General features: G+C 32.5%; 1 protein-coding gene across 13 annotated transcripts in view; it reads right to left on the reverse strand.

Annotated features, from left to right (window-relative positions):
• Positions 1-19,187, reverse strand: part of Rbm26 (RNA binding motif protein 26) — a 75,985-nt gene that overhangs the window by 30,488 nt on the left and 26,310 nt on the right. For 7 of the 13 annotated variants that reach the window (XM_063246913.1, XM_063246908.1, XM_063246907.1 and 4 more), the window contains exons 7-14: positions 18,789-19,028; positions 18,202-18,372; positions 17,694-17,849; positions 12,922-13,033; positions 11,654-11,813; positions 9,082-9,246; positions 8,189-8,320; positions 7,072-7,143 (exon numbers count right to left, since the gene is read on the reverse strand). In XM_063246913.1, coding sequence (XP_063102983.1) covers positions 7,072-7,143; positions 8,189-8,320; positions 9,082-9,246; positions 11,654-11,813; positions 12,922-13,033; positions 17,694-17,849; positions 18,202-18,372; positions 18,789-19,028 — 1,208 coding nt within the window. The remainder of the gene's footprint in view (positions 1-7,071; positions 7,144-8,188; positions 8,321-9,081; positions 9,247-11,653; positions 11,814-12,921; positions 13,034-17,693; positions 17,850-18,201; positions 18,373-18,788; positions 19,029-19,187) is intronic. The other 6 variants (XM_063246911.1, XM_063246909.1, XM_063246912.1 and 3 more) reach the window with 6 other exon arrangements.

Consider the following 19,187-nt stretch of genomic DNA (forward strand, 5'->3'; position numbering starts at 1 on the left):
AAATTTCTCTCTTTGAGAACAGGGATTATTTTTTCCTTGGATCCTTGCTCTATCTTCAGTACCTAGAACAGTGTCAGGGTTCATAATAAATATATAAACAATGTGTCAGTAAATTAAAATGAAATGATTGTAGGTTAGATTAGACCACCATTCCTACAAAAAAGTTAACTTTTTAGTAAGTATTTATAGGCTGCTTTTCTATTCTCTTCAAAAGCAAAATGAGCCAGAAGTGGTGGCGTACACCTGTAATCCCAGCACTCAGGATGCTGGAGATAGGAGAATCTCTTCTAGTTCAAGGACAGCCTGAGCTACATCGTGAACTCAAGGCCAGCCTGAACCACTCAACAAGACTCTGCATGACACTAAACTACACTACACTACATAAAATAAAATAAAATAAACCAGCTTTATATTCCATGGCGGTAGTGGCGAGGGAATCCCTGGTTCTTAGAAAAAAGCTTAGGGATCTCTTCAGGAAGATCTATGAATGCTGTAAAATCTAATCATAAACCCATGTGTATGAAAACTGTACTTTCCAGAAGAAAATGATGTTTGTAAAATCTTTAAGGAGTCCATGATCTGAAAATGGTAATGAACTATATAAATGAAAGATTATCAATGAAAAAAACAGCCTTATTTTTAACTATATAAAAGCTTTGCTGGGCGGTGCAGGCCTGTAATCCCAACACTCTGGAGCCTGAGCCAGGAGGGTCACTTCAAATTCCAGACCAGCCTTTGCTGGTCAAGTGAGCTCAAGGCCAGCCTCAACTACACAGTGAGACCCTGTGCAAAAAAGACAATCAATCAATCAATCAATCAATCAATCAATTCCTTTAAAACATTTGCCATCACTGTAACTCAGTCTCCAGAAGAAATAAAAGCTTAAAAAACTGTAATCATAGTTGTTCCATACATTGCAACTAATGTTTAAAAACAAAAGCTCTTAACAATAGTTGATATGTACCAAAATCTAATTTTCTTCAATGATAAAAATTAATATATATCAACAGGAATTATGAAATGGTTGCATTAAGATACCAGCAGATTTAGTTTACAGTCTAACTTTAGTGACCACTGTCTATAATTCTGAAGAAAAATGTCTGTCATGCTGTTACAATACAAAATGCCAAACTGTATTACATAGAGGAGAAACAGGAGAAACAGTAACTCTATCAAGGGAAAAACACAATATTGGATGCTGAAAAAGAGTCTGAGTATAGTTTTCTTCATGAGGATTCCACAACAGGTTAAAAAGTGACCAAAAACAGTTTTTTATACTCAAATAAGTTGGAAACAGTAAATGTCATAACCTTCTTTTCCAATGTCAAACACATATTAAAATAATGAAAGTAGTGAGAAACTCAGAAACAAAGAAAGTCATATAGTATTTAACCTAGCATTTCTAGTCACTACATAAGGAACATGCCTTTACAAAGCATCCTTATGAGACTAAGAAGTGCACCATTAAAGGAAATAAAATTATCTGACAAGGATGAAACTCCTTTATTCCTGGAAGAAGCCCCATCCAATAACTTCCTTCTGTATAAATGGGATATCTATCCAATAACATATTTCACTGAGCCTAAACTTCAAGGACTCTTTAAAATATATTCTTTTATATGCCCAAACAATTAAAAAAAAAGCCTACCATTAGGATACAATCATAAACACCAACAACTGTAAAATGCAGCCCAAATTCAAAGGTGTTAAATTATGATTTGAAATAACATGCTCTATGATTACAAACACTGTTCAGGATTTAAATTTTTCTTCGACTTCAGATAATATACCATTCCCCACAATGAATTTCATTTATTGCAAACATCTAGCAATAAAAAAAGTTCAGATGGCTAAGAGTTTGGACAATAACAAATGTGTCCTTTTAAATGACAAAACTTTATTAAAAATGAAATTAATGGAGAAATGAAACACCAACAAAAAAGACACTAAAATTCTTAATAGTCAAAGCTTAAGCAATGGTTATTTCCAAATAATCACACCTTCTGTATTTTGAGAATGGTTTTCTGCATGTTACAGCTTATGTCTAGATGTCCCCTCAAAGCCTCATGTGGTCATAGGTGGAGCTTTTTCCTAAGTGGCTGGATCCAGTGTATGATGCTGGGATTAAGACTGTGTGATTACTAAATTAGTCCACTATTGATTTGGCACAGTTCTAGACAGGATTAAGGGTGCACCACCCTGGTTGTGAGTACTACCTGCCCCAAGGACAAAGATGTAATACATGAGACAAAAAGAGAATTGTTGCTTGCTGCTTGCTTGCTGCTTCAGCTATCTTCTGTCTGCCATGAACTATTTCTCCTCTGTGATGTCCCCCCTGCCATGGAGTCAGCTGATTATGGACTGAAACTGCTACAAACTGAGTCTAAATAAACTTTTGCTCCTTTAACTTTGGGTGTTGGGTATTTTGTCTCAGCAACAAAAGTAACTAAGACTGCAAGTACTGTAATTCTTACATAAGCAGTTTATTTCCAATGATCTACATTATTAAACCCAACTATCTGTGAATTATGTTGGATAGTCATATCATCTGTAAGTGAACTGTATTGTTTCTTCCTTTCTATTCTATACTGCTTATTTCATTTTTGCATTTTATTGAACTGTTTAAACCTTCCAGTACAATACTGAAAACATGTGATGACAGTGGACATCCTTGGAGGAAAAGACGTTCATTCAGTACTGCACCACTAAATACAATGTTTGCTGAGAGGCATGTGTTGCTTGTACAAATTTTTAGGCATCAAAATAAAAGTTAACTCTCATTTTACACCATTTAACAAAGCAATGAATTTTCTCAAATGCTTTTTCTATGTAGAAAATCGTAAGTCTCCTTATTATGTTAATAAATAATAAGTTAATTAAACTGATTTCTAATGTTTCATTAGCCATAAATCTGGGGAATAAGCCTTGCTTGGCCATGATATAGTATGTATTTTATGTACCACTGGACATTTGGCAATAATTTATTTAAGATATTTGTGCCTGTGTTTATGAGAGATATTGTGCTGTAATTTTCCTTTCTTATTCATCTTTGTCAGCCAGGCACCAAATTATTCTAAACTCAGAAGTTGAACATCATCATGTGTATCACTTATGCTCTAATATTCCAAGACAACAATCAATACCTTAATGATAGAAAGTATAATCCATTAATATCTTTGTAATTTCTTATTTAAAATATTATCAGCCATAACTACTAAAAGCACTTGTAATCAAAGAGAAAAGCAACTTTTCTCTTAAGAATTTGTAAAAAATTACAAAATTATTGCAAATTATGTCATTCAAGTGTCATTTTTTAATAACTAATGCCCGCACTGCAATTTATTGCAAAAGAAATGCAGTTATGATGCTTAAAAGCCATGCGGTAAGCAGCCATAATAGGTAAATAAAGCAAAAAAAATTTCATTTTAAGGCAATAAAAAGAAATCTGAGGAGTGAAGTATAAAAGTTTATTAATGTAATTATTGTATGATAAATTTTATATTAGATTATCATCTGTTCAATAAATGTTCCTTTATAATATTCTATTTCAGCAGCATACAGATATACATTCTATACCAAGTGTGCCTAACTGGGAATTTTTCTTTCAAGAAGTCATACTCTACGTCAACTTAACTCCATTATATTGTTTAAAAAGATTTTTAATTGACAAAAATTGTGTATAATTATCCTGTATAATATACTTTCTTCGAGTATATGTCTTTTTAAATAGCTAACAGGTAATATTTGCATTGGCTCATAGATTTTGTGTTAAGAATTCGGTAATCTACTGGACAATTTTTAAGAATACAATATATTGTTATTAACTGTAGCAATGGAGCTATATTTATCTCTTAAACTTACTATTCCTTTTACCTAATTAATTTTATCTTTTGACTAACATATCTTCAGTTCCTAGACCTCTAGCCTCAGTATCTACACTCTGTTCTGCTTTCATTTATTCAACATTTTTAGATTCCATGTATCAACTAGATTAAAACAACAAAGGGATTAATGTTCCTAGAAATATTGTAACACAGGAAAAACTATGTACAGTCAGTAATAAATTTTTGCTACAACACCTTACAGTCCCCAAAAAGTTCTGCATACTTTTACATGTTAATAAAAAAAAATCTAAATAATAATACTGACAGAGGACAATGCTTACAAAAAAAAAAAAACTAGTAACAATTATGAGAGATAAGAAAAAAAAATCACAAAATGTCCTTAATCTTTACATTTTAAATAGTAAAATTATATTAAAAAATCCAAATTGAAAAATTAAAGGGGTATCAGAACATCTCCATTTTACAACTAAAGAAACTCACTGTAAGACATTCAGCATCATATACAATGGCAGCTATGAAACCACAAAATATTTCTATAATGGTGACATGCAATATTTCTCCAATTATATCACATAATTTTCTTTCAAAAGTTTTGTGGTACAAAATTTATTCACAAATCACAATGAGACCAAGATGCATTTTTACACTGTAAAAATCCACTAAAAACAGTATTATCCTGCATTATGACCATCTAAAACTGATAATTTAAGGATTTAAATATGTAACTGATGATTCAGTTTACCTTCATAAACTGTAGAAAGGCTTTAGTGCAAGATAATTTGAACAATCTAACGTCTTTTTCTAAAAAGTAACCAGATGGTTTATATATCCACTATCTTTATGTTTCATAAATTCTGCAGCCTAAATTACAAATATTTCAACAATTATATTTACTTAAGTAAGCTTTAAGTAAGCCAGTATCAACTACAATCTCTTAACAGCATGTAATCTTAAAGAATAATCACAAGAGGGTTTCATGGATATTATTTAAAGGAGGGAGTATAAAAGGTTTCATTTATATGATTATTTGACTTAACAGTAACAGAGGACATTGTACAGATACTAGCTTTGAGTCTACCCTTTTCAATTTTGAAAAAAAAAATGTTTAAATAATACTTGATAGGGAACAGTTTTCTAGGATTCTCTGGATGTTTGCCTCTAAGGAGTCTGCATTAAAACCCTCTACAAACAACTAAGAATAAACAAAAATAAAATGCTACAAAAACTCACCAAAATGACCAAGGCACATTCTACATAAATATTTTCTTTAAGAGATCTTTACCAAGTAATTTTTTCCATCATTATCCTGTTGTTACTACTGACTTTCATAGATTCAGTTAGTGGCTATTATATTAGTGTAATATATATTAGAATATATTATAAATTCTGTCATTTTATTTTAAAGCTTAATAAAAGACCCTAACAATGAAAGCAGTATCTAAACATGCTAAGAAAATTGTGTAAAAGCTGTAAGTAGCACAGAAGTCAATATGAAATCTTGATGTAAACAAACCCTAAATACAAATAGGTAGTATTCATATGTCTCCAAAACTGCTCAGTAGTACACTCAGTGTAACAGATCTTAGTACTTAAAATTTCCAATTTACATATAATCAAGGAAGATAAACCTAACCAAAGTAAGTATCTGATGCTGCTAAATTTAGTAGCATAAACTAACTAATGCAAAAATTCTGAAAAGGATATTACATGGAAAAGTATAGTGGCATCATGGCAAACATTAATGAGATCTTCAGTCTTTTTTAAAGAATGACTAAAATTTAGGCAGGAGAAAATGCACTTGAAGAAAATCATCACCAAAAAAAGAAAAAGACAAGAAAGGACAAGGGAGAATAAACAGAAAATGATCCCCAGAGCAGAAAAGAAAACCACAGCAAAAGTAAAAGAAACACAATCAATAATTGAAGTACATCAATACACTATAAATTATGCAAAATAATTTACTTGAGAAATTCAAAGTTTCTCTAATGAGCTATTTAAAATATGTCCAGCTATAAGACAGTAACAATGTAAATAAAAGTAGGGAATTCTAAGATGCCAGATAAAACACTGCACCCAATGGCCAGAGAATTAAAGGGAGCAGAGAAAAAGAAATGGATTACAGATTTTGAGACTTGTAGATTATTTATCTTAGAAAACGATGGTATCACTTCCGAAGCTGGAAACTAGAAGTTAATTTACATGGGAAATACTCATTTTAGACATGTTTACCTGAAAAAACACTGAAATGCCCAAGAAAAAGATCTGATGTACGGAATGAAACTCAAGATTCAAATTACTAGAACCACCAAAGTTTAACAAACTAAGTGAAATGGTATACTTAAGAACAAAGAGATGACAGCATATCATCCTATCTCAAGACAGTATTTTGTTTACATTCATTGTCAATTTCCTCTGTAATGTTCAGAATAGCAAGAGTTATGGGCTAGAAATAAGAGACTTAAATTCTAGTCTGGCTGAGTATGAACAAATCACTAATAAAACTATTTGAGCCATAGGTTATCTAATTGTAAGATTCTGTGATATCACATACCTCAAATGAAACTAAACATCAGAACATTCACACATAATGAAACAAAGACACACAAAAAACCCCACATCTACACAGATCCACAATGGTCTTAACAAAATTTGTATTTATCCCTTCAACGTAAAAAAAATGATGAAACATACTGTCAGGGTCCATTCGACAGCTCTAATAAGTGGTAATAATTAAAATCTTACATTTATGTCATCCCTTTCCATTTATAAAATATTTTCACAAAACCACATTAGCAAGACAAGTATTACCATCACCATTTTACGGATGAGGAAAAGACTGAAAGGTTAAAAGCACTGCCCAACATCATGCAGTTAGTAAGTGAAGAGTCAGGGCTCAAAGTCAGGTCAGATTCCTAGTTTATGGCCCTTGCTATTAAACTGCCAACTTTAAATTCAAATACACAGTGTATCTCTAAAAGAAAATAAATAGGAAAACCCAAAAGAATGAAGCACATGGAAATAGGCAAATATTAAAATGCTGATGCAAAAAGTAAATAACAGTAGGCTAGTATTTTTCTTTTTCGGCAAAAGGAAAGCAAAAAGGTAGGTACAAGAAATACACATACTATTAAGAAGCAGGAGTTTGGAACTATGAAAAAAATTAAAAATTAAGATGCCACCTGAAAACATTTATGAAGCCAAGACAAACACATCATGCTATTCTTACCTTTTCAGTTGCTGAAACAGATGGCTTTGATACAAAACCCAACCTGTCCTTCACAGATAACTTAGTTACATTCTAAAAAAATTAAAATGGACATATTCAGTGTTTCCCCAAACATATATAAATCTGTTGGGATTTTGAACATTCTGATTTTACTAATAAATATCAATTCTACAAGTATACTGATGCTAGTCACAAAAATGTGGGCATTTTTAAAGGAGGGGAAGGAGAGGAGGGAGGGAATGTGTATGTAAGAACAAAAATGAACAGTATGCAATAAACAGTATGCAACATTATTCAATCACGAAAAATTGCAATGTAAAACAAGAGGTCTCAACCAGGTAATTGCTGAAGTTCCTTCTACTGATACTGAAATCATAAATTTTTGGAATCCAATGTTAACAAGTAAAAAAATTTGTACATTTTAAATTATATTTTGAGTAATTAAGATGTCAATTTCTCAAGCTTAAAAATGTGTCCCATACAGTACTTAGCTAGTAAGTGGCATCTACTAGCTAAGTAGGAAGCTATACCCTATTTTATACAGCAAATCCCGAAACACCTGGAATAAAGAGAAAGCTAACTTTTGAAGACTGAAGGAACAGAAACAAGAAACTGCTGCTCGAGAGTGGGACAAAGTGGGAAGGAAATGATATATGGAGGAGAGAATCCCAGAATTAGATGTAAGTGATACAAGGCAAGCTGCCTAAGTACCTGAAGCAGTCATATTCAGCATGCTTAATTTTGTATTTTAAGCCCTCTCTTCCCAAAAACTTTCAGTCTACTGCACAAAAGAATTTTAATTAAGTAAAAAGATCATGGGAAAAATAAAGATTTAATGTACTAAATTTCACTCTTCCAGCAGTTTTACAGAAATGTATCTTTCCACAGAGAAAAAAAAAATCTTTCTTATACGTTAAATATTAACTGAATGGAAGAACTTAAGTACTATAAGAAAAGTTTCAACAGTGAAAATGTTACGGTAAATAACTTACAGGTGGGGATCAATTACATAAAGATCATATTCCTGTGAAAAACATATACAATGAACTGTAATTCAAATCACCAAGTGACAGTAATTATATGAGGACCTAGTATGTGGTAAGGATCTTCCATTTACCTGAGGAAGGTCTGAACTAGCACCCTGGGCTTCTGCCGGTTCAACAGTATTTGAAGGTACTGGACCCAATCGCTCTTTGACAGACTGCTTCACAACAGGCAAAATGGGCTGCTGGACTAAAGGTTGCATTACCTCAGAATAAGAAAAGAATTTTAAACAATCTGATTAGGGGGACACAAAAGTAATTTTTGTTATTTTATACTCAACTGTTCAAACACAGAAAATTTTTAAACACAGCTTATAATCAAAACCCAAATATTTTTCAATTCCCTTCACACCTATATATAGGTGTTTTCTTTGCAAGAAATGTTACAAAGTACAGGACGAAATGCAATTTATCCTTCATTGTTGTCTAATAACAAAAATTGCTATTAATACACTTCTCTATGCAATCAATCTAACATTATACAGTATAACTCTGATGTGCCTACTAATAAGGGAGGGTGGAGAAAAGAAACAGAGAGGTGAATGAAGAATAATTTCTAAGATGAACCCACAGTTTAAATATTTTGTTTGTTTTTTAATAATTGGGATCGAACTCACAACCTTGCACTTGCCAGGCAGGCACTTGTGCCACTGAACTAAATCGTCAGCAATAATCTGAATTTATAGAGTATACACAGCTATATTTACTGAGTGTTTCTTATCTGCAGTAACTGTTCTGTACATTTTACATATACCATCTTTTAATTCCCTGAATTAGGGATTAACATCAAACTTAAAGGAGAGAATAGGCTGCAGAAGTAAAGTAACTTTCTCAAGTCTATGGAGCTAACAGTAGGAAAGTTGGAATATGAATTCATTATCTCCCTAATTCCAATGCCTCTGCTCTTAAACAGTATGCTAAGAGTTCTCCAAAAAAGTATTTAATTGCACAAAAATTTCTCTCTTACCTTTGGGGAAGTAGTCTGTAACTGTTGAGTGCTCCCTTCTCTGTGCCAATAAACCTTAATAAAGCGATTGTTTAATACTGCTTCTGTACTTGATATTGCTTTCTTTGCTTCTTCATATGTTGCAAATTGGATAAGGGCACCTTCAGGATCACCATTATAGGCAACCTAATATTTAAAATATCAGAACAGTAATTTCTAAAGGAATTTGATACTTTATGCATTAAAATTCCTCAAGTTATAAAATCCTGGTCCTTTCAAGGAAGAGACTACTTTCATGTTTCTTTGTATCTAGAGTATCACCAGTACTTTTCTTCTAGGAGAAACAGTAACCAAAGATCTTTACAATGTGGAAAAAGCCTCTTCCATTTACCCGGATATAACATTTTATAACTGCAATCAGAGCATCTAAATGTTTCTTTTTATACCCCTGATTTTAATACTGGATACAACAAATAATTCCTGTAGTCAAAGAGTAATATGGCCAAAATCAATAGTTAAGAGTCAAAACAAAAAGAGTACACTCCTTTGGAAGAGGTGATCTTGAGATCAAAATTACATTAAAAATCATCTATACAACATCCCCGATTTATAACTTTGAAACAGCACAAGCAAACTCTGAGAGAGGAAAAAAGAACAACCCTAAACAACATCAACTGTATCTAACACCTAAGGAACTGAGATTCAGGGAATAAATGATTCTGATAATTAAGAAGTTGAGATTATCACTCCAAATTTTCAACAGTCTCAATAATATCACTGTTTACCAAAGTGTGATATATAAACCAGTGTACAGCAACACAAAAAATCAAATTGCTTGGCTCAAACCTTGACTGACTTCCACATAAACAAGCCATTTAACCTGTCTGTGGCTCATGTCCTCTGCTATATGTGGGAACAGAACAGTACCTATTTCTTAGTGGTGTTTTAACAAATAATTCACTTATAATAGAAAAGAGTATTCAATAAATAGCAGTTATAATTTAAGAATGATTTTAGACAGCATATTCATAATTATATATTTTTAGAATATAAAAGCTTAAGTTTCACCAATGTTTAATTCATGTGATGCTTAATGAATTTTAAATGATGCAATAACATGTAGATACAGCAAAAGAAGCAATGAAGAGAAGATGCATAAATGAACAAAGAGAATTAAAGGGAGATACTATGTTCTGTCTCAGTTTGAAATTTTTTTCATATTTGTACCTTTTTATTATCAGTATAGTTAATTTTATCAGAAACTGGGAACTTTTTTATATCTAGATACAAATGCAGTAAGCTGAATTGCCTCAAAGATATTAAAAGATAGACAAAATTAAGTAACCACAGGATAATATGAATACTACCGATACTTCTAAGTTTATACATAAAAAAATCTAGAGCAAAACATGGTAAATTGCAATAACGCAATTTTATACACACAAGGGATGGTAAAAAATATAGAAAGTTGAAAAAGAAACATCTTTTTAAAATTTCCCTACCTCAAACATGCCTTTCCCAATATATGTTAGAAGTGTTGAAATAATAGTTTTATCCTCCAGTTTCTACTTTTAACTCATGATATAAATTACATAATATGAAAAAAATCTCACAATTCTATTTGCTAATCGAATGTCTTATTTTAAGAGACATCAAATACAAACTATTGTCATTTACTACGAGAAATGCTTTTCTAAAAAACAAATTTTAAAATGATTACTGATTACATAGTATCTGGACTCCATTAGTAGTGGGGCCCCACAGAAATTCAACCACAGAAATGGCAAAAATAAACAATCTTGAGAAATTAATGAACTAAAAATTACTATAATATTAGGTATTGCCAGCATGATTATTTAACTTTCCTATAATTTTATGGCTACCTCAGTTAGGTAAAAATTGTATCCTACTATGATCAATTAAAAGTCTTGCCTTTGAAATTAAAAAAAGAGAATCACACATTTTTCTAAAGGATAAAGCCTCATTTCATGCCTGCTATGGTTTGGACACAGCTGGAGTGTTTTCCCCAAAGTGGTATGTGTTTGAGGCTTAGTGATTACTGTGGTGATGTTTTTGGTGATAGGGTAAACCTCTCGGGGTAAGGCCCAGTAGGGAAGCTCTTAAGTCACTGGGGAAGCAGCACTTAGAAGTAATTAAGGGACATAGGTAGTTTTCATGGACACCTCAACTTGAACCAGTGAACTCAACCACTCAACTGCTTTTTTGGCTGTTTTGAGAGGCACGTAACCTCTCTCTGTAACAGGCATTCCCACTGTTGAGGCAACACCCAGTCTTAGACTTTCATCACAAGTCAAATGAATAGTATCACCTGATCTTGAACTTTCAGCCCACACAATGTAAGCTAAAGTATACTTCCTTTTCTTTATTAAATTACCAGTCTCTAGTATGTGACAGGTAAGGACTTTCTATCTACCTCAGGAAGGTCTGAACTGTTCATTACAGTAACAGACACAATGCTCAATTTCTTAACTTTAGAATACTAACAAATTTTCTAAAATATTTCTTTATATAAAGCAATTTCAATATTACATTAAATTAAGCAAGGACAATGGAACCATTTCATGGTGCATACCTGTAAATTAACCAATGTTCCAAATCGACTAAAATGTTCATTAAGTTTGCTAATATTATTTAATTCTGGAGGAACTTTTCTCAATTCAAGTTTAGTATTTTCATTTCCAAATTGAACCTTCTTCTGGAAGCCGGGGCTGTTTGTCCTATTAAAATTTGGTCTGTAAACAAAAATCAACTTGATCAGCACATTTCTAAATCCTGAATCCCAAATCCAAGTACAAAGGGAATAAAGTTTTACATGTAAGGTAAATACTCAATTAAGTCCAATTTTTGCCCTCAAATTAAAAAGTACTAGTTGATAAAGGAAATTTACATTTTCTTCCAAATAAATTCCCAAATTAGTAGTGTTAACATCTTTCATGGAAATCACTTGATAAAGACTCTGCATATGCTTTGGTACTTTCCACACTTGGGCTCTCATTTAACATTTTTTGCTGGAAAGGTCTTAGTATACTCTATCAGTCAATTTGCACATTAAATCTTTCTGTGTGTCAGAATAAGCTAATTTTCTGAAACGTATCCTCTCTTAAATTTTGATAAAATTTTGAATTTAATGTTTTTGATACAAAGAATAACCACCTTAATCTTTTTCCAGCTTAGTAAAAAAAGCAAAAAAAGATGTGTTAGAAGTACACAACATACAATTAATACCTGAAAAAGTGTGCCTAATGACTTCCCTCAAATCACAGAATCACAAAGCAGAACTATGATCTATAATTAAAGCTCAAGAGGTGTGGTAGTAGTTTTTTTCAATACATACAAATTTATAAATGAATCATCATACCCTCCAACTCAACATTCTGCTTCCACACACTGTTCTTGGAGGTTCTTGACAACTGAATGCCTAATTGTTTCCAACCCTGCAGAAAGCATTTTACTCCTAATAGGAACTTTCTACATGCTGAATTCTCTTCCAAACCTGATCTATATGCCATTTTCCCCTAACTGGGGAGTGGGGGTGTCCTCCTACATACTATAAGTACTTAATGTCATATTTAAGTAAGGGATAGTTTCTCTCAGGAAAGTGCAATGAGGAAATATCATGTCCTCAAAAATTCTATCAGCTGCATAAGAAAATGCTTTTCTAGTTCCAAACAACTAAGCTACAAATACCTAGAAAATAACATGCATTTTATTTGGAGATTGCCTATATGATAGAATAATCCAACATTTTCAAAAAAAGAATATACTATATGGTCATAATCATAGTTACAATCTGAAAAACCAGTATAAAATAAAATTCTTTAGTTTTCCCTGCCAGCTTACTTATCAAACCAAGTCTTCTTTGTAGGACCTCCAGGCTCCCCAGAACCTATTGTTCTTTTCCTCGATTCTGAATCCACTACTATCCTCATACTGCTTTTATTAGGAGGCTTTTCTGTGTTTAAAAAAAGAAAGAGAGCATAGATTAATATTTTATCACAGCTACTTTCTTAACTCATATTGAAAAGTTTCTGGCTTTTTGACCAAATACATGTATTTTAGAAGAAATAGAAATAAAAGTACACTCAAACGTAGTAAATCAATGGATTTTTAACCTACTTCAAATATATCCTATTTCACACCTATGAAATGTAAAAACAATCAGTAATTCTCACATGCCAAATTAAAATGTGATTTTTTGGGGGGCCATTTAAAGGGTAAAAACCCATGTAACAATTCCCATGTACCAACACTCTTACCATAAATCAATACTGTACAAATATATAAATACATTACTTGAGTCTTTAAGACCACTATTTTGAAATCAAATGCACAACCTAATATATTCAAATTTAACACTAATTGGATGACCTTTGAGAATCTGTAAGAGTTGTGAGTGAAGCTGTTTATTTCAACAGCAACATATTAACATACTGAAAGCATTCTTGATTTAAAAAGAAAATTAATGAAACACACTATGCAAAACCTATAAATATCTGCTTCTAGTACTTTACATATTTACCACACCACAACAGCCTTGACACAAACTTGGCTTTTTTTTTCCTCTAGTCTACAGTTCTAACTGGACTTTTGCTTCCAGATTTCTCTAGTCATCAATTATCTGTAGAGAGACAGAGGTCCCAAAATCAATTCCCCCGAGCCCTGCTACTTTCTTTCATTGTCAACCTTTTCCATGACATTTCCCATGAACACAGAACATTTTATTCCATGTTTTACAAAGAAAACCTTAAAAAAACCATTTCCCTTTTAGCTACTCCATCTACTCTCTACATTTGTATAGCTACTTCCTAAAAAATGTGTACAATGATCTAACTTTGCTTCCTTATCACTTATCCTCTATCACAGCTACTCCTATTATTTAAAATATACTATAATCATTGATATCCTAACTTACTGCTTAAACCAATGTATACTTTTCAGTTGATCTCTAAGAAATATTTGCTCCTGCTGCTAACCTTCCTGTCCTCAAATAAGTTCTTCTCTAGATTTTCAGGAATCCTAACCTCCTGCTTTAGTATTTTTTCATTTCACCTTTTCAGTCCTCTATATAACCTATATAAGTTCCCCTATTTACTTGGACTTTCTCATCTCTACACAATCTATTACCATGGCTTCATTTATCTTTTTTGATGACTACTGGGAACTGAATATTAAAAAAAAAAACAAAAACAAAAACAAGAAACATGAAGAGGTGGGCATGGCAATGCACACCTGTAATCCTGGCACTCAGGAAGCTGAGGCAGGAGGATTATCACAAATTCAAGGCCAGTTTGGCTACATGGTGAATTTAAGGCCCGATCTTAAGAAAAAGAAGCATACAAGAAAGGCTTTCCTAGACCATATTAATTCAAACTTGCAAATTTTAGTATGATCTTCCCATCTTCCCTTACCTCCACAATTACTAAAGTAACAGAAAAAAAGGTTAAGAATCATTATTCTACATATTCATGATTCCAAAATTTTCTAGTCAGCTGTCTCTCACAGACCTCAGACTTTCAAATGCAGTCTCCTCCTGAACATTTCTATTTAAACGACTCATGCACAATTAAGAACTCCCAAAACTAAATTTACCTTTCTATCAAAATTGGCCTTCTTCCACAACAAATCATATTACCATTTGCCTAATTATCAGGGAAAAAAATCTGGTGTCTAATTTCTCCCTTCTATTAATCGTAGTCAAAGTCCCATAATTTAGTGAAAGTACTATCAATTCTTTCTACTAAACTTCAATTTTGTTTACTTCTTATTATTAGCCTAGTGCAGATTACTATCATCTCTGTTCTAGAATTTCTCAAAGGCCTTAATGGACCTCTTAAATCCTACTACATCCACTCCAAAAAAATAAGTTTTTTTTCAATTTCTCAAAACCATATGGTACATGTGTGTTTGATCCACCCTCTTCCCCTGGCTGTGATTTATTCTTCATTGCACATTAAGCAAAAACACCTTGTATCATCTAGCATTAAGGACATCCACAGTGCAAAGTAGCATCAGTGCCCAGTGATACCTTCCCATCTTCTACAACAAGCTATTTAGTCTTACTCTTGTATGTTAACCTGGTTCACTAATCATTTCTGAGAATCTTTGAACTATCTAGTCTTTTACTTTAATAGGCACTGCATTTGAAGGCTAAGAGAGACAGTGATGTATTTTTTTCCAGTAATTGAGATAGATTTGCTCCAATTAATATTTACTGTCTCAGTTAAAGATTCCTTTTCATTAGTATTCAAAAAGAGTGCTAAAAGTAAAAAAGCCAGATTACTTTTGGTATACAATCAGAAGATGTGCCCAATCATTACTGTTTTTCCCACAATATTCATTTAATAAATTTTTTTCTGCTAAAAATTGTCAGAATTTACTTTATTGACTGAAATGGGAAACTATTTAACCCTTCCCCCACCTATATCCAAGCATGGGAGTATCTATCACATTCTCCAACTTTAGAAATATGGAAAGAATAATAATCAGGACCTGTAGGAAACTTACATTAGTAATTCTAAGACATCAAAGGGCCTAATTCTTTTTTCACTTCTTTAATAATAACTTCATCAAGATTTAAAGTTATTAAGCATAGAAATAAAATTATCATATATAACTATTATAATCTTTGATAAACTTAGTCATCGATAGGCTGTTAGAAATGTATAGTGATTACATAATCAACAATAATATAAGCTTTTTATATATCTGTCACAATCCGGGACAATAAACTTGCAACCTAAATCAGGAATAAACAAGAATGCATGGCAGAGTGAAAGAGGGGCACTGAAAAAAACCTGAAAACAGAAATAACGCAGTCTTATTTCTGTTCTGGGTTGCTAAAGTAGTAGTCTGATACATTAAAAAACAGTATTATATAGACTGCACCCTAATTTAGCTCACAAAGTAGTACATAGTGCTATCTAAAGATCAGTACTAAAATAACTACCAGGTACTACAATTTTATTTACAAGTCATTCAAATCTCTATTTAGAAGTATAAGACACTTATTTCTCAACAGTAGGACTCATAACTTATAACCATATGCATGAAAAGCTAACATACCATAACTCCAACTTATATAGCGTAAGATTTATATGCAAAGGATTTGATCTATCTTCTCTCAATAACAACTAGAAATTGATCAATGCCATGGAAATATATCTAGTAAATATATTTATGCCACTCCAACACAGGTAAGAAAGAAATTAAGTATAAATATCCAGTCAGAGCAGGAATACTGGTATGAGAAGAAAGTCTTAAGCAGAAAAAGGAAATAGAGCATCAATAAACTAGTTAGGAAGTAGAAACATTCAAAGGATGGGAAATATTACAAAGAGTTATAATCTTAAGAGACTACTTCTTAATTACAAGCTGTACTGTTTACACAGAAACTATTTAAAAATTTTTTTGTTACTCCTGTTAATAGTGGTTACTGGAATCCTTAAGGAAAATTTAAATAATGTACGGGGAGTGGGAAGGTTATACATAAAGACTGATTTCAAAGGGGATATAAAATTAAAATGTTCTTCACACCTTCATCACAAAAAGATCTTCAAATACTCAAGGAAGATGCTCAAAATCTTATCACTCCCAACTAACAGATTAAAAACACAGGCATAAACTATCATAAATCTACTAATTCATATTATGCACTATTACTTAACTTTGACTTTCATTAACAATGATAAATCTTGATTTTCTTTTTATTCTGGCTAGGAAAAACAGCAAGAAAACATCAGAATATAAATGGGTTTTAACACTTAATTGAGATAATTAAGTAAAGACATTTTTACTAGTCCAGAGATTATTTTCTGTTATATCTGATATCCTTTCACCCTATGAAATGTTATCTGTCACAAATGCTACCTCTTTCAAGTGAATGTGAGTGCTCTTGCTCTTTTAATCCTTCTCATCAATTTATATCTCTAGTATAGCACTTCTGCTATCCTGGTGAGACTGTCATTAGTCCTAACTCTCAGAAAATGTATTGAAAAGTCTGTTTTCTCTAAGAAATTTTTTAAATGAATCACTTTTGATACACAACTCATTTTGTTTAGAAAACATAACCACATCAATATCAAATATTAACATGTCAAAAGTGACTAAAAAATAAAATATGCATCCAGTGCTAATTTACACAGGTAATTTCATTATCCAAAAAATGACAGAGTTTAGCAATTAAAACATTACTCTTTAAAGGAGTTTTCTTTTTCAAAAAAGGTAAGGTTTCGCTATGTAGTGTAGGTTGGCCTTTAACTCATGGGCCTCAGTCTCCCAAATGCTGGGATTATAGGCATGCACCACCACATGCAGTTTAAACTATTCTCATGAGTTTAAATGAACAAATTCAGAACATAGATGAGATGAAAGAAACAAAAGCAAAACAACTTGAGAAATTCAAACTTGTGGAAAATTCTCTGTGGAGCAGTATAATAAAGTGTGGCTTCAAATATGGAACCACACGTTACCTGTATCTCTTGAGAGATCACAAGACTCAGGTAACTAAAAACTCATCCCCTATCAACCTATATAACACAGGAAGAATTGTTCTTTAAAAATGGTTCCCCACTCTAGATACCATGAAAATGATAAGAAAAGATTAATCATAGTACCTCTGGGTGGCAAGTCCATATCCCCTGATGTTAGTCCTATCAAGTTAGGTCTTTGTGCATGTACTCTATGTCTATACATAGGTCTAGAAGTGTTTGTTATGCTTGGTGCTTCAGGATTGTAGCCATCTGTGTCATATGCATCTGGTAATACAAAAACTGCAATTAAAAAACAATTATAAAACTCCATTTGGTAATTTTTAATACTGATAGTAGAAATAGTAAGCCACCTAACAAATTACTAGTACAATACTAACACAAAACTATCATGTTTTATACATATTACAAAGAAAAGTTCCATAAAAGTAAAAAATATTAAAAATGTAAGTGTTAAAAATGATCACAACTGAGGGATTATTGAATGTATATTCATCAAGCCTAAAAAAGCAACTGATAAAATTTAGTGAGAAAAACATGGTTCTAAGAAAGCAATTAACTCTATGGACATTATTAAGTTCCTTATCTAAAATTCTGCTTTAAAATTACTTTACAGGGTGGGCCAAAACTGCACCTGCAGTAAAAAGAGAGGGTGGAGCAGGAGGAGGCTGGTGATGAATGCCAGTTGTTACAACAGTAGGAACAGAACTGGTTGCAGAGTTCGGGGGAGCATCCATGCCAGATGGCTGCAAAGGAGGAAGGGGAGGTGGTGGTCCTGTCAAAACCAAAGAATAAGAAATATCATCTGAAAGCAAACAAATAAAACAAATTACTGTATATCCAAATATATTTTCTTTTACCAAACTGTAATACCTTCCTCAAACACAAATCTCTTACAATTTAACACATTTTCTTGGTACAAAAGTCTTTTAATGTTTTCTAAAACAAGTCTGTCCATAAGTAATACAGAATTGCAGGCAACTGGGGTGTATCTGTAGTGTATATAATTCACAGGGCCATTTCAAGCCACAGTAACTGCTTTGGTAAAGGTTGCAATGTTAAGCGTATTCCAAATGATAGAGTATTTCACTTAGTTTCTATCAGACATCTACATGACAGCTATGGATACTTTTAACAAAATCAAGCTGAACCTATTAACTTTACAGGAAAACTATTAATGGAAAGACAATAAACACACAGCAACAAATGTTATCTACTGACCTGTGACAGGTGGGAGACTGGGTGGTAATGGACCTGGAGGTGGCACTGGGGGTCTAAGATTCACAGGTGGAGGTGTAAGAATTGGCGGAGGTGGGGGGAGTCCAGGAGGAGGTGGTCCTTCAACAACAGGAGGCTGAGCTGGGAAAGGCAGCATACCGGGAAGATTGACATCTTCTACAACTACTGGGTCACTTCCATGATCAAAAGGGCACATGTCACCTCTCATACAAAAACCCTTTTCTGTGAGTAAAAGACAGAAATGTGAAAAGTACTGATAGTTTCTAAGTTAACAAAACATAAATCTTTTGAATAGAGCAGAAGTATAATTTTTAATCTGATTTTTCACAGAAATTTGTCCTTCTTTATAATAGAGTAGTATTCCACTATATACAGATACCA

The sequence above is a fragment of the Cavia porcellus genome, unplaced genomic scaffold, assembly GCF_034190915.1.
Source record: "Cavia porcellus strain 051 isolate PalLab524CR breed Dunkin Hartley unplaced genomic scaffold, mCavPor4.1 scaffold_4, whole genome shotgun sequence".
Lineage (NCBI taxonomy): Eukaryota > Metazoa > Chordata > Mammalia > Rodentia > Caviidae > Cavia > Cavia porcellus.